This window comes from Watersipora subatra, chromosome 10, assembly GCF_963576615.1.
Source record: "Watersipora subatra chromosome 10, tzWatSuba1.1, whole genome shotgun sequence".
NCBI classification, from domain to species: Eukaryota; Metazoa; Bryozoa; class Gymnolaemata; order Cheilostomatida; family Watersiporidae; genus Watersipora; species Watersipora subatra.
In genome coordinates, this window is record NC_088717.1 from 37,729,786 (window position 1) to 37,749,972 (window position 20,187).

At 37.7% G+C, this 20,187-nt stretch overlaps 2 protein-coding genes across 2 annotated transcripts in view; one reads left to right on the forward strand and one right to left on the reverse strand.

Moving 5' to 3' along the window:
* The window catches only part of LOC137406051 (cytoplasmic dynein 2 heavy chain 1-like), a 101,571-nt gene extending 85,965 nt beyond the window's left edge, over positions 1-15,606 (forward strand). The window contains exons 65-76 of the mRNA XM_068092573.1: positions 220-457; positions 3,090-3,255; positions 4,820-4,983; positions 5,611-5,847; positions 6,320-6,475; positions 7,081-7,251; positions 8,367-8,477; positions 10,355-10,576; positions 11,404-11,616; positions 12,679-12,878; positions 14,774-14,972; positions 15,448-15,606. Coding sequence (XP_067948674.1) covers positions 220-457; positions 3,090-3,255; positions 4,820-4,983; positions 5,611-5,847; positions 6,320-6,475; positions 7,081-7,251; positions 8,367-8,477; positions 10,355-10,576; positions 11,404-11,616; positions 12,679-12,878; positions 14,774-14,972; positions 15,448-15,606 — 2,236 coding nt within the window. The remainder of the gene's footprint in view (positions 1-219; positions 458-3,089; positions 3,256-4,819; positions 4,984-5,610; positions 5,848-6,319; positions 6,476-7,080; positions 7,252-8,366; positions 8,478-10,354; positions 10,577-11,403; positions 11,617-12,678; positions 12,879-14,773; positions 14,973-15,447) is intronic.
* Positions 15,607-16,748: 1,142 nt separating this feature from the next.
* Positions 16,749-18,359, reverse strand: LOC137407029 (melatonin receptor type 1B-B-like). Its single transcript, XM_068093635.1, has one exon. The coding sequence runs from the start codon at positions 18,357-18,359 to the stop codon at positions 17,076-17,078; it is 1,284 nt and encodes a 427-aa protein (XP_067949736.1). The 3' UTR covers positions 16,749-17,075.
* Between the last annotated feature and the right edge of the window lie 1,828 nt (positions 18,360-20,187).

Sequence of the window (20,187 nt, forward strand, 5' to 3'; positions counted from 1 at the left end):
CTTTTTAATCGGTAATTATTGTTTTTATGTAAGATGATTTATTTTATGGTATACAGCTATTTTGCGTAATTATTATTGTTAGGTAGTATTACTTTTTTTTGCTTTATATTTGGTTTGCATGTGCAGCATTGTACATCTGATGACGAATCATCAATTTGTTGGTAGTCACTTGGTGATCATAAGTTTGTACTTAATGGCAAAACCGTCACTCTTTGACAGGTCATTGTTCAAGAGCGACAGGCTTATGTTCGCATTGCATATGGCTCATGGCATGTACCCAGATCAGTTCAAGGAGAAGGAGTGGGATCTCTTCTCTGGTCTGATAGTCGCAGAGATAAAGGCCGATGGACACAAGCAGGATAGGGATACGCCCCAGTGGGTTGATCAAGATAGAGTGACGGCTGTGTCGCTTCTAAAGACCACTCTGCCTCATGTCTATCAGTCACTAAGTCTTCAGGTGGGTTCTCTCCTAGTCTACACTCTTCTTATTCCATCAATCTGTATGCCTTTAGGTACCTTCTCTATCCGACTACCATTCTATTGGACTTCCATTGACCAGAAGTCTGTTAGGGTTTGTTTATCACAGTAACTCTGTATAGCTTGGTCATCTCTGGAGAGTTCCTTCCAGTTTACAGCTTTTTTCCTAGGCTACTCTTCCATTCAGACAGGTTCATTTTATAGACTGTATGCAGACTATTTGTGGTGTGACTGTTGTGTATTTCATTGACATTGGGTCTGCGCTTTTTCTCCATGAAACATTATTTAAAAAGATGGCGGCTGATCTATGTCGATACATATATTTGTAGGTTATAGTAACTGTTAATTTTCTTGTACCAACTGTTTTTTCATGTATTGTAAAGTTCTGATATTGGATCAGGGATGCAAGGTCATGCATTCATCAGTAGAATAGTTCTGGAGTCAGAAGGTTCAATATAATTCGGACTTTACGAGCAACAACTACTCATTGCCTATCCCTGTCAATGAAAGATTTTATCCTCTGATATTGTTCATGTAGGCGAGGAGCCATGATCAAGTGATTCTAAGAGCTTCTAACTTACTATTTTTCAGATGTATGAATGTCAAGATCAATCAAGACTGCTTTTCTTGTTCATTTCTGTTCACAAACTTGAGTGCACTCGGGGAATAAAACCGAAGCACAATACTTTTTTTTGTGCTTGGAAAAAAGCGTAAAGTCAAGGTCGCTGCTCTCAGCCTACTTTAGAAGTTATTGAATATCTGAATTTCCATAAGCCATGTTAGCGTCTCTACTAGTCCTGTAGTATTATTGATCAGGTATTTAAGGATCCTACTACTAAAATCTAGCTTGAGGCTTTGTACAGCTTTTCTACATATCTGCCAGTATGTAGTTGCACTAACAGTGCAGTAGCAGTATGAAGCATGTCATAGTCATGCAGTATAATTGCATTGCACACTTTTACTACTGCTCAGTATGCAGTAGTAAAAGTGTGCAATACTTGCAGTGCAACTATTTTCTAATGCGCGGTAAGCAGTATTGCTTCAGTGGGGGTATTGCCTATTGCACAGTATGCCATGCTGGATGTATTGGGCGCATTGCTAGTGCGCATTTTGCAGCGCTAGATGCAGTAGAAACTCGTGCATTACACTGTACATACATGCACAGCACATTTTCATAAAAACACATCACAGAATCAATAATTGGGTTGACTTTGACGCAACCACAGCAGAACTGCAAGGTGTGAATGCTGCTCTAACTTGAGTGGGAGTGGGCAAACAAATTGATCATGGTTAGCATGTTGTATTTTTGGTTGACATGATAATCCTATGTTATTAGTATACGATGAATGCAATAGGAAAATACAATGCCGAGACTGCAATTGTATCAATTAGAATGGTGCTAATGCCTGACTCCGTATTCCAAAATAATATGGAAGTTAGAGAGAAAGTTCAGAAGTTTGCTGAACATAGCGTTTGATAGTTTTGTATAATGCAGTACAAATGCTTGAAAAGCTTGCAGTGTGAGTTGATCCACGGTATCAACTTCGTACTAGCAGTATGCATGAAGTTTCAAACTTTGGAGAATGCCATTCACAATATGTTCGAATTGCCTTTGAATTTCAGGTTTTGCATCATGAAAATGAATATGGGAGAGCAGTTGTAGTAGCAGTAGATCACAGAGGGCAGCTTGCAGTAGATCACAGAGGGCAACTTGCAGTAGATCACAGAGGGTAGATTGCAGTAGATCACAGAAGACAGCTTGCAGTAGATCACAGAGGGCAACTTGCAGTAGATCACAGAGGGCAGTTTGCAGTAGATCACAGAGGGCAGCTTGCAGTAGATCACAGAGGGCAGTTTGCAGTAGATCACAGAGGGCAGTTTGCAGTAGGGGAGCAGTTGCAGTAGCAGTATATGTTTACTACGCGCATTAAAAAGTTGGAATGCACTGCAAAATTACTGCGTACTATGCTGCGATGATGCAGTACAGTTCTAATGTGTCACAACCTTGACTTAATGCTCTACAGTGTTATGAAATGGTCAATTTTTGGTGAAATTATTGATACCAAGGTTTACATTAGTGGGTTTATATTAGTGTATGCGTAGTTATATAAAATGTAGCATAAGAGAACAAATAATTGTAACATTAGTTTTAAATACTGCCTTTCATTATACCTTGTTCAATGCAGATTCTGAACACTTCAGCTCGAGTCTTGTGTATAACCTTTGGCAGTTCAGCCAGAAAGTTTTAGTGAACGGCAAAACCATCTGAAGAGACTAGTTGTACAGGAAAAGTTAAAAAGCACAAATCGCACATTTTCACAATGTTCCATAACAGGTATCACATTTATACAAGGGTTTAATTCCAGTTCATCTTTTAACAATACGTATTGTAGTTCTCTCTTTAATACTATATTTCCGATAGTATAACACATCGCCATTCTCACCAATAAAACTGACTAATCTCTAAGCTAAACCTTAAGTAGAAGGTGCTAAGCCAAAGCATAGATTTAAAAAACTTAACTTTTTACCACTTCTGTACTGGATTGTAGATTTATTACATTTTGGAATTAACTGTCCGCCTTTTATAACACACTGACTCACTTCCCTTTCAGGACACGGATCTCTGGTCGCAGTTTGCGAGGAGCAACCAATGCAATGAAGACTTTCCTTCAGCTGTAAGAAAAAAGGTCTCACCATTTCAGGAGTTGCTGCTTGTACAGGCAGCACGACCAGACCGCTTGCAAAGTGCAATGAGCTCTTTCGCCTGCAGGACTCTAGGTGATTCTCAAATTTATAGTCGTTAGATACTCTCTATGGGAGCTTACAGCAATGCTGCCGTGAAGCATTACTTAGTAATATCCCTCTATGGGAGCTTACAGCAATGCTGCCGTGAAGCATTACATAACAATGTCCCTCTATGTGAGCTTACAGCAATGCTGCCATGAAGTATTACATAGCAATGTCCCTCTATGGGAGCTTACAGCAATGCTGCCATGAAGCATGACATAGCAATGTTCCTCTATGTGAACTTACAGCAATGCTGCCATGAAGCATTACATAGCAATGTTCCTCTATGTGAACTCACAGCAATGCTGCCATGAAGCATTACATAGCAATGTTCCTCTATGTGAACTTACAGCAATGCTGTCATGAAGCATTTCATAGCAATGTCCCTCCATGGGAGCTTACAGCAATGCTGCCATGAAGCATTACATTAGCAATGTTCCTCTATGTGAACTTACAGCAATGCTGCCATGAAGCATGACATAGCAATGTTCCTCTATGTGAACTTACAGCAATGCTGCCATGAAGCATTACATAGCAATGTTCCTCTATGTGAACTCACAGCAATGCTGCCATGAAGCATTACATAGCAATGTTCCTCTATGTGAACTTACAGCAATGCTGTCATGAAGCATTTCATAGCAATGTCCCTCCATGGGAGCTTACAGCAATGCTGCCATGAAGCATTACATTAGCAATGTTCCTCTATGTGAACTTACAGCAATGCTGCCAATTGCCATGAAGCATTACATAACATTGTCCCTCTACGGGAGCTTACAGCAATGCTGCCATGAAGCATTACATAACAATGTCCCTCTATGTGAGCTCACAGCAATCCTGCCATGAAGCATTACATAACAATGTCCCTCTATGTGAGCTCACAGCAATGCTGCCATGAAGTGGCTCTAAACTTTGAGCCACATACATTTCTCAGCCTAGCGTTGCAGTTGCAGTCGCAGTTGCTTTTTAGCGATTGTTTTGCTTGACCAGTCAAATTGGTCATGGAGTCGCCATATTAAAAAGCTTTCATTAGTTGGGGGTCAATAAATAGAGTTCATGTGAATTGAAGACCTGCACGCAACAGCCCACAGTGCTCCTACGCTTTACACTCACAGCATTCTCATGTATCTCCAAAGCGCAGTAACTTAGTGCATTGTCTCGATGTCTTTAGCATTGTGCTTAGAGCTGTGTATGTACTCACTAGACTAAGCTTGCTGCAGCGCTGCTTCAAATAATAGAGCTAAACTAAAAACTATGGTAATTGCTCATGGACAGTTACAGTAAAACCTCTTCGAACACTGCCTTTGTTTGAATGCCACCTCTAATAGAACGTCACTGTGGAAGGGTTGAAAATTACAACGCCCGCCTTTCATCGAATCAAATTATGGTAATCGTTATATATGATGTACTTTGAAGCAGTAAAATTATAAAAATTTACTATATTATTATTTGCATACTACTATAATATTTCAAGATATTATTATTAAAATTTTAGCTGTCCTTCAAACTACGTAATTTAATTTTTCATCATTAATTTGTTTTTAATACATTACTACAGGTATGAAAGAGTTGTCTCCCCCTACGGTTAACCTGAAGCGACTCTATGAAACGGAGACATTGGCAGCTGAGCCAATTCTCATTATTATTTCTCCAGGAGCTGATCCTTCCCAAGAGCTTGCAGAGTTGGCCTCTAAGACAATCGGAGATGACAAGTATCACCAGGTATGTTATGGTGTACTTTTATCAGTCCAGGCAACACGCATGACCTATTTATCACCTTATTAACTTACTAGAATTTCCTGGTTTAGGAAGTAAATCCCTGCAGTTAATTTCATTTACGTAATCTCATTTTTACCAAAGGCTGCAAAAAGTTGTATTGGATGGCAAAGAATCCTCAATGCATAGATTATATGCCGCTGCTCTACATGACTTTCTGGTTGGTCCTACATTATTTCTGATAGACCAGTGTTGGTTGATGAAATTGAATGTTGTGGGTTCGAACCGTGCTTATAACAATCTTTTATCTCTAGCTGCAGTGGTAGCTGATGAACACGACACACAATAATCAAACGCACACACTATCATATCAATATATAGAAGAAGATTCGCCTTGTTATTGTCTTCATTATTGTTATAACTAAAAACTTTTGTAACTTTTTTATTTCTGTGCCCTTTGGTATATGATGTGTTTGGTAACAACAAGTGTTTAGGTTGCTTAAACATGTTCTGTCAGTCGGGTTCATCACTAGATATCTAGAACATCTTCCCTTCATCTTTTGTTGTGACCTTGAACTGTGTGTATTATTGCATTTATTTGTATTAGTTCTTGCTATTCGATGCTGCTTCAAGGTCGCTATGGGTCAAGGGCAATCAGACATTGCCATGCAGTTGCTCCAGGAATGCGCGAGAAATGGAGAATGGCTTTGCTTGAAGAACCTGCATCTCGTGACAGCGTGGCTGCCGAGACTGGAGAAGGAACTTAACTCTCTCCAACCTAATGAAAAGTTTAGACTATGGCTTACCGCCGAGGTCCATCCCAAGTTTCCCACAATTCTCCTCCAGTCTAGTCTTAAGATCACTTATGAGGTAAACAGAAAGTTGTCAACTCAAATCAAAACACGATGTAAGGTCAATTCGTTATGAACAGGCCGTATATTTGTGTGAAAAATATTTTAACAGACCGTTGACCTTGTTGCTGTACAGTGAGTCAGGAGATTATGTACTCTAAAAAGGTTCTGCCTTGTTTTGTCAGTGGTTTCCCTTGATAACAATGCTAATAGCTCATCTTGCCTGGTTTCCGGCTGCAGTTTGGAAACTTTTCTGCTTACTATGTTTATTCGAAACGGCCAATACTGAAACATTTAGTTCCTCCGGCAGGTTTTTGCCTATTTCCATATTTTAGTCACAACTAACTCTTAAGACACATATTGCTTTTACCTTGATACATGTACCTACACATCCAATTAATCGCTAAATTGACTCTCTGATATTTACTGGTTTCCCTTTGTCAAAGTGTATAATACTAACATTGGTAATAGGCGAGACATCATGTTGACAGGCACCTCCAGGTATCAAGAAGAACCTGTTGAGAACATTCGATTCCTGGACTCCCCAGTACTTCAGTGAGCAGGGCAACGTTGTTCGATCACAAGCACTGTTCGCTCTCGCCTGGTTCCACGCTGTCTGCCAAGAGAGAAGGAACTTTATTCCTCAGGTACCCATCACATTTTGAACAGTGTCAGTATAAGACCTTGACCCTATTTAACAGTGTCGGTATATGACGTTGACCCTATTTAACAGTGTCAGGATATGACCTTGACCCTTTTTCACAGTGTCATTATTGGAATTTAACCCTATTCAACAGTATCATTATAGGAAATTGACCCTATTTAACAGTGTCAGTATATGACCTTGACCTTATTTAACAGTGTCATTATATGACCTCGACCCTGTTTAACAGAGTCAGTATAAGATCTTGGCCCTCGTGTGATAAATTCATTTTTTGTACTCAAGGATAAAGTTTTAAATGTAACTATAGAATGTAAATTTTACAGCTACATCTAACAAGCTATGATTAGATTCTTTTAAAGCAAACTGTCTCAAGTATGTTAACGTTTGCCAACGTATGCCTAGATAAATTCCCTTATTATTCATCATGCTTTTCAAACACTGGAAAAGTAATCGATTAGCGAAAGTAGAGTTTTTTACTGATATAGAATTCTGTAATATTTAATTCCTAACTGTAATATAATAATGTGATAAGTAACTACATTTTTAATATATTGATATTCTAGAACCCAACCTTTGGTTTTTTCATAGGGATGGACCAAGTTCTATGAGTTCTCCATGTCTGACCTGCGGGCAGCGGCTGATATAATAGATCGGTTGTGCAAAAGAGCGGGAAAGAATGATGTGCCTTGGAACTTTGTACACGGGCTCTATGAGCAGGCGATCTACGGAGGCAGAGTGGACAATCCTTTTGACATTCAGGTAGGCCAGCAGTGTTTCTGTGATGTCTGCCATAGATTTTATCTGCAACTGTCCAAGTCTGACATAGATTCTGGTATCTCTAGATTCTATGATCTACAGATGGATGAGAACTATGTTTACATGTTTTAACTCTTCAGAGAGTCGGACTAACTACTCAGTGTTCAACTCTTCAGAGAGTTGCACTAACTACTCAATGTTCAACTCTTCAGAAAGTTAGATTAACTAATCAATATTTAACTCTTCAGAGAGTTGGACTAACTACTCAGTGTTTAACTCTTCAGAGAGTTAGACTAACTACTCAGTGTTTAATTCTTCAGAGAGTTGGACTAACTACTCAGTGTTTAACTCTTCAGAGAATTAAACTAACTACTCGGTATTCAATTCTTCAAAGAGTTAGACTAACTACTCAATGTTCAACCCTTCAGAGAGTTGGACTAACTACTCAGTGTTTAACTCTTCAGAGAGTTGGACTAGCTACTCAATGTTCAAATCTTCAGAGAGTTGGACTAACTACTCAGTGTTTAACTCTTCAAAGAGTTGTACTAACTGCTCACTGTTCAAATCTTCAGAGAGTTGTACTAACTACTCAGTGTTTAACTCTTCAGAGAGTTGGACTAACTACTCAATGTTCAACTCTTCAGAAAGTTAGACTAACTACTCAATGTTCAACTCTTCAGAAAGTTAGACTAACTACTCAATGTTCAATTATTGATTTTTTAATTGTTGTATTTTTATGATACGTGGAAATTGTTTTAGCACACTGTGTGGTATTGTATCATCTTAGTGCCGTTCTTTCTAGTTTTTGGTAATATCCATGTTACTATATTACTGCTTGACTCCATTACCACATTATCCTATTACTTTAGTATAACAGTTTTGTTTTACATGGTTATCTGTATTTCTGGATGATTATATTTTATATTACTGTTTTACATTACTACTGTGTTGTTGAATGGATGCATAAGTGTATTAATGTATGTATTACTATATGAATATATAAGTGTATCAGTCTATGCATTTCTGTATGTACTATGTACTGTCTACTTGTATAACTCTACTACTGTAGGACTGTGATAATGTATAAGAAATGTAGAAAGCAATGATTTGTTACTCAGGTGATGAGGTCCTACCTTACTCAAATCTTTGATGCAATGAATTTGTCTGCTGGAGGGAAGTCGGGTAAGAAGATGGGACCAATCAAAATGCCTGTTTCAGTCACACACAATGTAAGCAGTGTATCTTGTTCAGCTTCTTGTCCAAGTATTCTTCTATTCTCTTCAGTTAAAGATGGGCTGACACAATGTTTTTGTTGTTTTATCAGAAAGTATCGGTATTTTTCTGTCATTTGCAGTTGTTGTTGATGTTTGAGGTGATTTGACTGCCAGAATGTTTAGAGATTAAAACCGACAACTTCATTGTGATTAAAACGCTCACAAGAAAAATACGTATGAAATGACATCACTAGTTGTTATTGTTGCTATCGACTATTGTTATAGACCTATTAACTATACATTATAGTTATAGTCTGTATATATATATATATATATATATATATATATAGTATATGTAGTATAGTTAATAGGTCTATGGCTATTGCGTTCAAGTTGCAGCGTTACACCTCTATTCTGTCGGTCCTATAGTAACTATAGATGTCATAATTGCAATTTTGTTTTGTATGAGCATTTTAACCATTATCAAGTTTTGTTGAGTTTAATCTTGAAATATCTTGGCAGTCAGATCGCCTCAAACATAAAAAAGCAATTACAATTGATAGAAAAGTATCGATTCTTTCTGATGAAATTTACTGAAGTTTTTTGCAAGTTCATGTTTAATTGGTTGAAAAGATTTCACCGCGTAGCGGAGAAACGAACCTTATGGATGATTTACACAAAAAGATAATATTTTGAAATACAGGTCTATGTAGACGAAAAAACAACAAAGTTTATTTTTATAAATTATGAATCTCAGTATTTGTGTAGTGTTTAACTATCCTGACAAGAAAATACTATCAGGTTTGTTTTATATAATGTTATGTGAGTCTTTCATAAGAAATAGAAAGTTTGAAACTGTTTGTGCATACTCAGATTATGGCATCTATAATAGTGTTAGCCTTGCACTATAAACAGAATATTACCAGATAGTAAGAATTTCTCTAAAACCTTTCTATGAAATATGTTGGCAAGTTTTTTGATTTCATCTTTATTAAATGTAGAGCTGATAATCTGTCTTTTGACATGAATTATCTTAGCAAACCGTATGAATTAACAAGTTTACACCGAATGAGCCTGTCTTGCCTTTATGAAATTATTATATTATTAATTTGAAATGTTATTCTGTGAAGTCTACTGCATAGAGTTATTATTTCATAATTACTCAGTGTGTCTCGTATGTAAGCAATCCCGTGAGAATTGACGGTGATGTATGTTTAACTTACTGCAAGCGGAGGTTATGCATGTTTTTGAAAGTGTTGTTGTACCAACATCGGCTCTCTGATTTTAGCTGGACATGTCTGAGTCCGGTGGCAAAGGAACCTCAACCACTGTAGACATGTCCAGTTGCGGACAGCAATTCAAGGTTGAATGTTATTCCTGTCACCACAATTGGTGGCTTCTGTCGGGAATTGAACCTCAAACTGTTGTTTACAACAGTTTGGCCATGGGTGGACTTGATAATTGAGTCTCAATGTGGACTGAAAGTTCATTGCGTTAGAACATAATAGTTTGTCAACCATTTTATTAATTTTTCCAAACGATTTTTTTTATTACCTAATTGTAGTAGATTTGTGTGAAATTAATCATCAAATACGTTAATCAAAAAGTGCCTAGCGTGTTCAATGATTGTCATGTATCTCAGTTGCTCAGAGAAAATGTGAATTCTTTGGCAATATGATGTTTCATTGAATCCTCAGCTCACAAATTATTCTCTTTCTGTTGAGGTTTCTTTTTAAAATTCACTGGAGGTTCTAGTTGCATTGGAAAACTTCACTTAATAAACTTGTTTTACTTATTTGTAAAAGGACGCATTCTCCGGCCCCTCCAACTCCTAGACCAGTTTTTTAATGAATTCCTCTTGACAATTTCTCTGCATGTAATATCTTGTGCAGGATTACCTGGAGACTATAAACGCTCTGCCAGAGTTTGACAAACCTTCTTACTTCAACCTACCGGAGAACATCGAGCGGGCGAGCCAACGCATTACGAGCAGCAATGTCATCTCTCAGCTGCGAGTGCTGATGAGAGCCGATGCCAAGGCCAGCAAGTTCGACAAGGAACTTTGGCAGAACGAACTCGGACCGCTGCTCAACCTTTGGAAGCGCCTAAACCAGGTTGGTGTTATGATGTTATCACACAGTTAACTATATAGTATATACACTATATATATTTCTCAAAGTATGTGTGTGTGTCCCTCCAGCTATAGCTATTTTTAGAATAGCTGTAGCTGGACAATGCTGATGCATCGTCTTGGCGTACCGTCATTAGAAGCCTAGTGCTTATTAACTAGATTACTGGAATTTTCCATTGGCAATGTGCCAGGCTAATAACAATAATAACAGGCTAATAACAAGTGGCAGGCGACTCTCATTACTTCTAATTTAATTTTTAATACTATTTTCCATTGTGCTAGGCTAATAGCAAGTGGTAGGTAACTCTCATCACTTATAAGCTGATTTTCCATACCTGGGCAACACCGGGAGGCACATCTAGTATTTATATATTTCTCAAAGTTTGTGTGTATTTGTGTAGTTCCAGCTATAGTTATTAAAGTCTTGGGATAATGAATCTATATAGCAGAACATTTGATCTTGAACCCTCCGGTTCACCAGTCCAACGCCTTACCAATTCAGCCACACGAGCTTGATGGATTCACTAGGCGATATATGTCGCTATATGGGAGCAAATACGCTACAGGTCTCTGTCACGACGACAAAGTCATGAGAAGCGGTCGCTCTTATTAGTAGGCTTACTCAAATTATCCATTGGCAATGTGCCAGGCTAATAGCAAGTGGCAGGCAACTCTCATTACCTCTCATCATTTATAAGCTCATTTTTAATACCCGGACAACGCCGGCTAGCGCAGCTAGTGTGTATATATATAAGGAAATCAATTAATCCTTGTTTCTACAGCATTTTGAATCTACCATCTTTTATTTAGGGCTCGCAGTTGCTGCAGATGAAGGTTGCTCCCCCTGGAGAGTCCTCAACGGATAGCCCAATAAAATCATTCATTCTACTGGAGAGGTTCAATGCTATTAAGTTGGTGCAGTCTATCCACCAGTCATTAGCCTCTCTGAGCAAGGTCATTCGTGGCACTCAACTTCTTACGAATGATGTACAGAATCTTGCCGCTGCTCTCTTAACACAGGAGGTAGGATTGGCCAGTTCCGCCAATTTTTATTTTGAGATGTGAATCTGTGTGGGGGATAAATGTAGATCGTAATATTCAATATGCTGTAGAGTAAAAAAATGGAAACTAGCGAATCCACACTGCATAAGCATACCGTAAGTCCTCATGCTCAAGCCGCGCGGCTTGTGCTCAAAACCAGATGACTCACGAAAGAAAAAATTATCCTCCAACAAGCCGCGTATGCACACAGACCGCGGTTAATGACCGAGGTTTTGTCGTCCTTGACTCCTTCAGGAGCGAGAGTGTTGAGAAAGGTTTCGTTATACCCCCGTACTCTTGAATAAGAAAACAGGCTACAGCAGTAGCCTACATGTGAAAAAAATTTTCTTTTACTTCCAAGTTCGAATTAAAATTCCTAAACCCTTGCATCAACAATTTCTTCCCATGTCTCAGCTAAATTTTTATTGCGCTGTTAGAGGGCTTCACATTTATGGAAAGATGCCGGTCAGGAATGAAACAGTTTTAATGACCTACGACTGTGGTGAGTTAAACATTAGCGATAAATTCTTCGTTAGTCTGAAGTATTCCATAAACATGACCCTGAAAATAAACGAGTAGGTCGCCAAAATCCCGTACATCAAAGTGTATCATGACTATCATAACCATAGTTCTATGGTTATAGCGCGGAGCTGAGCAGAGACCGCATTCATCGAGAAGCCGCCCTAAGCCTCACGTAAGTTTTAAAAACTTGGCTTTAGCCGCGACTTATTACCTTGAACCAGAAGCCGCGCTCAACGACAAGCCGCGCGGCTTGAGCATAAGGACTTACGGTACTTACGCATTTCTTTGTACAGGCATGCTAGTACGTTCAGAGATTAACTTCATGATGTTTTTATCATAATTTTGAATATTTTACAGATATATTTGTTAATGCAGACTAATGAATCTAACGTATCAACCAAACTTTTCTAAAAAATATGATACGCTTGACACTGTTGATTGGTTGCATTTGGCGATAACTTTGCGCCATTGCAAATTTTCTTGTCGCTGAAAATTATTTTATTTTTGAGTAATCTTTGATAGACTCCTTTGTCATGGCTTGGAAAGTGGGATGGGCCGGAAGACCCGATGCAATATCTGCGCTCATTGATCGCAAGGGCTATGGCACTGCAGGCTTGGGTCGATAAAGTGGAGCGAAACTCTCTTCTCAACGAACCTCTCTATCTCAATGAGCTCTTTCACCCGGACACTTTCCTGAATGCTCTGCGACAACAGACAGCGAGGTTGGATTTTGTTTGGTTTCATGTTATCATTTGAATCTAGTTTAATGACTATCGGTTTTGTACTTGAGGTTAACTGACCTCCTTGTGAGGGGCATGACTCTAACAAAATGTATTCATTTGTAAAATTTGTTACTTAACAAGAAAACTTGCTCTCTACTGTAGTAATGAACATTTGAAATGTCTTTGAGTCAATGTCTTTGAATGAGTCTTTGAGATGTCTTTTAAATGGCTTTGAATGTCGTGCTGTTTTCTTTATCTCTCTCTTTATTCAGCTTGCTATTAACCACTATATATTGGAGAAGAATTGAGCTTTCACCACTACTACTGTAACAGCTGCTACTAAATCCTGCCTATTCATTGATGAATTGGACAAGTCAATGGATCGAATATTAGTCTTTCAGTGCACATAAGCTCCATTTACAAAATCACCTTGCTCAGTAGTGTTAGCAAACTCTCATTGATTGGAGGGAGCAAAGTGGAAATATTCAAACATTCCACCTTTGATACCATTTTTTAATTTGTAGTTACATAAAAAAAGTTTCTTATATGACACGTCCTTAACACTAAAACAGCGTTACCATTTAGGGTTTCCTATCGTCTGGCTTTTTTTTAATCCAAATTTGCATAAAGAAATTCATTCACTTGAATTCACTTTGTTGTCAACGCGTAATTGCATGACAAAATCTTGGACATTTCATCGGCACATAGAAAACTAGTGAATGTGTAACACAGACGTTTCATAGTCGAGAACTGCGACTCTGTTGGTCGATAAAAACTTTCAAGTTGATAGATTGACCATGGATTCTTTGTAAAACAAAGTTTCATGCATTAATCTAGATCTCATGCTTGATACAGTTCTTGCAAGTGTGTTATGTTGTAGTACTTCGAAGCGTTTGCTAGTTCATAATTGATCAGTTGCAGATTGTTTTATATGAAGTATGATACATGTATTTCGCTAGTAAAATGTGTAGTTTGCCATCTTTATTTAACTTGAAGGCTTTTGAATTTTTATGTACTTGACATACTTCAAGTATTGCAAAGGCCACGATAACACATCAGTAGTTAGCTTCACATTAAATACTGTAATATCCCAAATATAATGCTCCCTTTGTTTACTCAAATTTTGACATGGAAAGTGAGGGAGTATTATACTTGAGTATGTGCACATTGCTATAGCATTATGCACATCAAAATGGTTTACTATTGAATATCTTTACCTAGTGAAACGTTTGGGAGTCTGGCCAGGCTCCCCTACTTGTAGTTAGACTGAAAAACACTGCTATAAACTTTGTATAGACTAGTATGTGTTATAAGCTGATACAAACAAGTTTTATATAAAATTGAACATTTTTTAAATTAAAAAAAAACTATTGTGTGGACCAGATTGTGGTCCACACAATAGTCTACAATTGGTCCAGAGATTGATCTCATGGCAAACATCTAGCAAAAATCATTTGTATATCAAGGCAATGTAGTCTTGGCGATTCCATTTTTTACTGTTATAGTTTTTTTTAAAGTAGATGATCGCAGTACATGGATTAGAATGCTGGTGCTTCTTTAAAATGTTTGACAAAAAGGTTATAGTTTTGAAAATGAACCAAGAAAATTTATCGCTGCAACGACATGCCATGATTTGGCAAACTCATGACAATATGTTTCAACATCCAACTAAAAGTTTATTTCACCTTTTCTGTTTGTTCAGTGTAAATATGTTCCTTAAACGCGCATATCTGTAGGCATGACAAATAAAAGTCCTCAAAATAGTTTTTCTCAAGTACTAAGCATATGTTCCAGATTTAGCCTAGCCTTTTCGTATGTTCCATAGGAGGCAAAACACTCTAGTAAAAGCTTCAACTGAGAAATCTGTGCTACGTATCCCATTTGTTTGTTTTTAGAGAAGTGCAAAGCTCAATGGATAACCTGAAGTTTGCATGCAGTTGGAAGGGTGGTATAACAGGTGCCCGCAATTCATGTAAACTCAGTGGCTTGCAGCTGGAAGGCTGTGTGTTTGATGGGGCTAGACTGAGTGAGAGCCAGAGAGACAGCCCAATTGTAACCACTATTCCAGACTGCACCGTTGCTTGGATACCGAAGGTATGCGTGTTCAAAATGAAACTTTTGTTTCCTACTTTGTTGATGTAGGCTTAGACTGAGCTCAACAAAACGGTGACCACCTTGAATGCTGCTGACAAGAAAGTCAGTATATTTCAATATAGTCTCTGTTATTTTACTTATCTCAAAATTGTATGATGGCAAACAAATAATAATAAAAAGGGTAAAAATTCAAGGTTAGACTGTGCGGTGTAATGGTGACCTTCTGCAATCAAGGTCAAGTGAAGGCCAGTGTAATATAATTGGCAGCATGATAACTGAGGGATTTTAAAGCTATGCTCAGTAGAGTGTGACAATTGGGGCGATTAGAAAGTAGTCTCGGTAGGGGATAGGACACCTGGCTATTTTTCATTAGAACCCCTACTACAGCTGGGAGTCCATAAACTTGGTTTTGATGCCTTTTAGTTATTCAAAAAGTTCCTGAATCGTTTAAATAAAAGATCTCATCGCATTTCAGGAACAGCCTGACGTGTACTCTCCGTCCGAAAGTATTTCCTTGCCTATCTACTTTAGTCCTGAGAGAGAAAGAATAGTTACGAGAGTCACTGTTCCTTGCGGAGGTTCCAAGGACACTTGGTTGCAATGCGGGGCTGCTCTTTTCCTCAAGAGCCAGTAAAAATAACTTTGACTACAAAATGTTATAGCACTTCTACCCTAGCAATAGTTTCAGCTCACTGAGTCTGAGTTACACCATCAGCTGGTTTTAGTCCGTCCTTAATATGCACTGTTTCATTTGTTTTCACTAGTGGCTTGATGCAAATATCTCTATGACCTCTCTATAGTATCACTAGGATTTCTCTATGGTCTCTTTATGATCGCTCTATGCTCTCTCTATGGTCTCTTTATAGTCTCTCTATGGTATCACTAGGATTTCTCTATGTTCTCTCTATGCTCTCTCTATGGTCTCTTTATGGTCTCTCTATAGTCTCTCTATGGTATCACTAGGATTTCTTTATGCTCTCTCTATGATCTCTGTATGATCTCTTTATGATCTCTCTATGGTCTCTTATCAGTTTGCGTTGTGCTTTTCTATTTCTATATCAATTCTCGCAGCTCTCTCTAGTTTTATTTAAAAGTTTTCTGTTAGCCGTTTGATTTATGACACCAATTTATTTATTTATTTATTGTCCATAAATATGTGTGTAACAAATATAATATCTTGTTTATCTGACATCAACAGATTAGAAATTATTAGATATGAATGCTGTTTTTAGATTAGAATGCTGTTTTTAGTTGAGAAAATGTTTGAAGATTTGAGATAGTCTTGATGAATTAATTGTTAAGTATTGGTTATGCACAGAATAGTTATGCTCAAAATTTAGGAATGAATTTTAGAAATATTAGTTTAGTTTAAGTGGTGAATGCAATTCTAGTCAAGCAGATTTGAGTGCTCCGCGTTTAGTGTTTCGCTTTGCGTTTGAGATAAGTGAGTGGAGGATAAAGAGGTATGCCTACTTCTGTGCCTCTGTAGTTATGCCTCTGTAGTCATGACTGTGTAGTCTTTGCTATAATGAACATGGATCATGCCTCTGTAGTCTATGCTATACTGAACATTGAGCTTGCCTCTGTAGTCTATGCTATACTAAACATTGAGCTTGCCTCTGTAGTCTGCTATAATGAACATGGAGCGTGTTTTAAATACTCTTGGTATTCTTTTGTAGTTTATTTATGCAAAACATTCACAATATAAATAGTATAACTTCAAATTACACTTTTACAAAAAGTAAAACTAAATTATTTTATGCGGTAACATTAAATACAAAATAGACTGTCATATTGGTTCAACTTAGCGAAGAGGAGACAACTACTGAAGAACCTCCCTATGCTTATCTTGCGCTAGGGGTTAATTCTCTAAAAGGTAATACGCTTGTACGTGTGAGAATGGTGCAAATACACTTCGTAATGACACAAAAAGATATCTAATAACAGTATTACGATAAAAGATTTTTAATTATAAAAGGTAATAAAATTGCTAATTTAATACTATCAATATAAAACAGCATTTTTATACTCCATATCTGCTACAACAGAGCTGCGTGACTACAATACAGTTTATTACCTGTTGCAATAAAAATAGTCTTCCGGTTACGGTGTAGTTGTCTTTGTCTCAGATACGATATCGGAGAATGTTACGGATGATGTAGGCCCTTTCACACTCGAATGCCGATATGCACTGGTGTCACGACCATCTGTCTCCTCTGTAACCTTATAAACAGGTTTCTGGCAGGACTTTGATGCGTTTGCATTTCCTGTAGAGTAGCTCAAAGAGTTTTTCACAGTTGCATTTCTTGATTCGTCTTCAAAGTAGCGCTCAAGGCATGTCGGAACAACTCCAGGAAACGTTCTGTAGAAAGTGCCTCGAAATCTCTTGTTTGTGAGAATGTAGATGAGAAGATTTATGGCGAAATTGAACTGATAGAAAAAAAATGCAGTCGCCCGGATCCATTTCAGGAGCCAGAAAATCTGTGTGTATTTAATATAAGCCTTTTGCTCATCATCTACCTGTGAAGGCTGGACGGGGTAAAGGGCCTTGAGAACTAACTCGATGCTTTGCAAAGTTCCGAGTGGCACGAGAAAGATGAGATAAGCTATGGAAATTGCGAGCAGCGTGCGCGTGATATTAGCGTCTCGTTTTGGTCTTTTTTTGTTTGGAGTTTGACTCGTTAGTGTCGCTTGTTCTTTGGCGGAGTGGCGAATCTTTCTGATTATCAAGATGTTTAGGACCAAAATGGTCGCTGCAGGAAGCCATGTGTTGAAAGCCACATAAATATTGACAACTTCCGGAAACTTCTTTCTCTTTGTTTGGCACGCCTTATAACCAAAAACTGAGTCTCCCTCGAAACCGGACACAAACATTTTATGGCCTGATAAAATCACAGCCAAAAGGAAAATAATTGCCATGAGTCGTCTCGTTCGACGCAGGGAGCACAATTCTAACACTTTGAGCGGCAGGTAAACAGCAATCACTCGTTCAACTGTGAAGCAAACAATCGTCCAAACACTAAGAATATTAAAAAGCTCGATAACAACAGCGTGTATTAAGCACAGCCATTCGTTCGTCTGAAAAGCTCTGTTGATGATGTTGGGTTGCTGAGCCCGTAAGACACCGACTAAGAAATTGAAAATCAAAACCAAAGTGTCGTAAAGGGCAAGGCAGGTGATGTAAAGGTTTGTACTGTTATTTCTCATCGACTTAGTAACCGTGGTTCCGATGATGAGAAGATTGGATAACACACCAAGAAGAACTATGACTGCTGTTCCGTAAGACAGCAATCCTTGAACGACATTGGTGAATGGGATGAGAGCGATCCACTTCTCCCTCAACTCACACGGCCAGGTAAGCTCAACTAGAGGTGTGATGTTGACCATCTGCAGAGGAGCGATTTCCGAAAAATCATGAGTACAGGTGTCTGTTTCTCTACAATATGAGTTCAATAAGCTTGCAAAGAAGATGTCTGTGAACCTTTTCAGAATACTAGTGCTGTTGGGTTGACATTTGATCAATAACGCTTACAAAGCCGATTAAATGCGAAACAAGTTGCTTTATTTAGTACTTGCCATGTGTAATTATACACGAACACATATTCGTGTATGTATATTTCTATAATTACACGCGTATATGTATCCATAATTGTAAACTTGCTAATTGCAAACGTATACGCATCCATATACATAAACTTGCTAACTACAGTACACATGTATACACAAGTCATATATGTACATGTGTAATTCTATGAATATGTATGATACATATATGTATATGATATCATTGATATGTATGCATATACACATGTGTACACGTATATAACAGGTCTACTGATAGTTGGATTAATGGACAGGTAGTTTAAAAATTTCTTTCTCTGAATGGAAAGAATAAACATAAGGGTAACAAGTGTACGTCCTTAATAAGAGCATTGTTGGTCCTTTGTTATACATATTCTTGTGAGTATTTATGAAGGATTAGCAACTGACAACAAGTGCCCTGTTAAAGATTGGCAGCTGAGAACAAGTGCCCTGTTGAAAATTAGCAACTGGCAACAAGTGTTCTGTTAAAGATTAGTAACTGGCAACAAGTACTTTGTTAACGACCAGCAACTGAAAACAAGTGCTCTTTTATAGATTAGCAACTGCCAACAAGTGCTCAGTTAGATATTGCAACTCTCAACACGTGCTTTATTAAATATGAGCAACTGACAGTAAGTGCTTTGTTAAAAATTAGCAACTGACAACAAGCGCCCTGTTAAAGGTTAGCAACTGACAACAAGTGCCCTGTTAAAGGTTAGCAACTGACAACAAGCGCCCTGTTAAAGGTTAGCAACTGACAACAAGTACTTTCTTAAAGACCAACAACTGAAAACAAGTGCTCTTTTATAGATTAGCAACTGCCAACAAGTGCTCAGTCAGATATTAGCAACTCTCAACAAGTGCTTTATTAAATATGAACAACTGACAACAAGTGCTTTGTTAAAAATTAGCAACAGGCAACTGGCAACAGTGTTTGACCAGAAAGGCTAACAATTTTATTTGTAACACCTTTGAAATGTCAAATATTTTTAGCATGTATTAAGACTGTATTGTACTCAACATATTTGTTTTAATTAAGATAAAAATTACTTAGTCTAAAATTAGTATGAAACCAAGCAAAGACATAATTATACAAAAGCAAACATTACCTTTAATAGTTTTGTAAAGTTTAAAAATGCTTACCTTAGCTCAGTTGAAGTTTGGTTCAACCATAGAATGCTGGCCATGGAGATAAGTGTAGTGTTGAACATTCTCTCATCCGATTATTCACCTGTCACGACTGAGATGCTGCTTCAGCCAAATGTGATTTTGCTGATGGAGTACGCTTTTTATATACTGACAGAATATGATTAAAATATACAGGAGAAAATCGATGCTGCTATTTAACCTGAAAAGAGGATAAATGAATGTCAGTAACCTATCTGACCAGTTGTTCTTCACCAGTCACATTTGTAATCAGATAGTACGTCAATGTCCAGATAATATATTATTGAAAAATTATGTTTGCAGTTGAAACATTGCATCATTGTATTAAGTGAATAAAACAGTCAAATTATGTAGCGTAAGATCTAGCCGAACCGGCATCAAAGCTGATGGACAAAATTCCAAAAAATTCGAAAATATTTAGGAAAATTTTAATGAGGAATTTTTTTTTACGATTGTCAGAAATTAC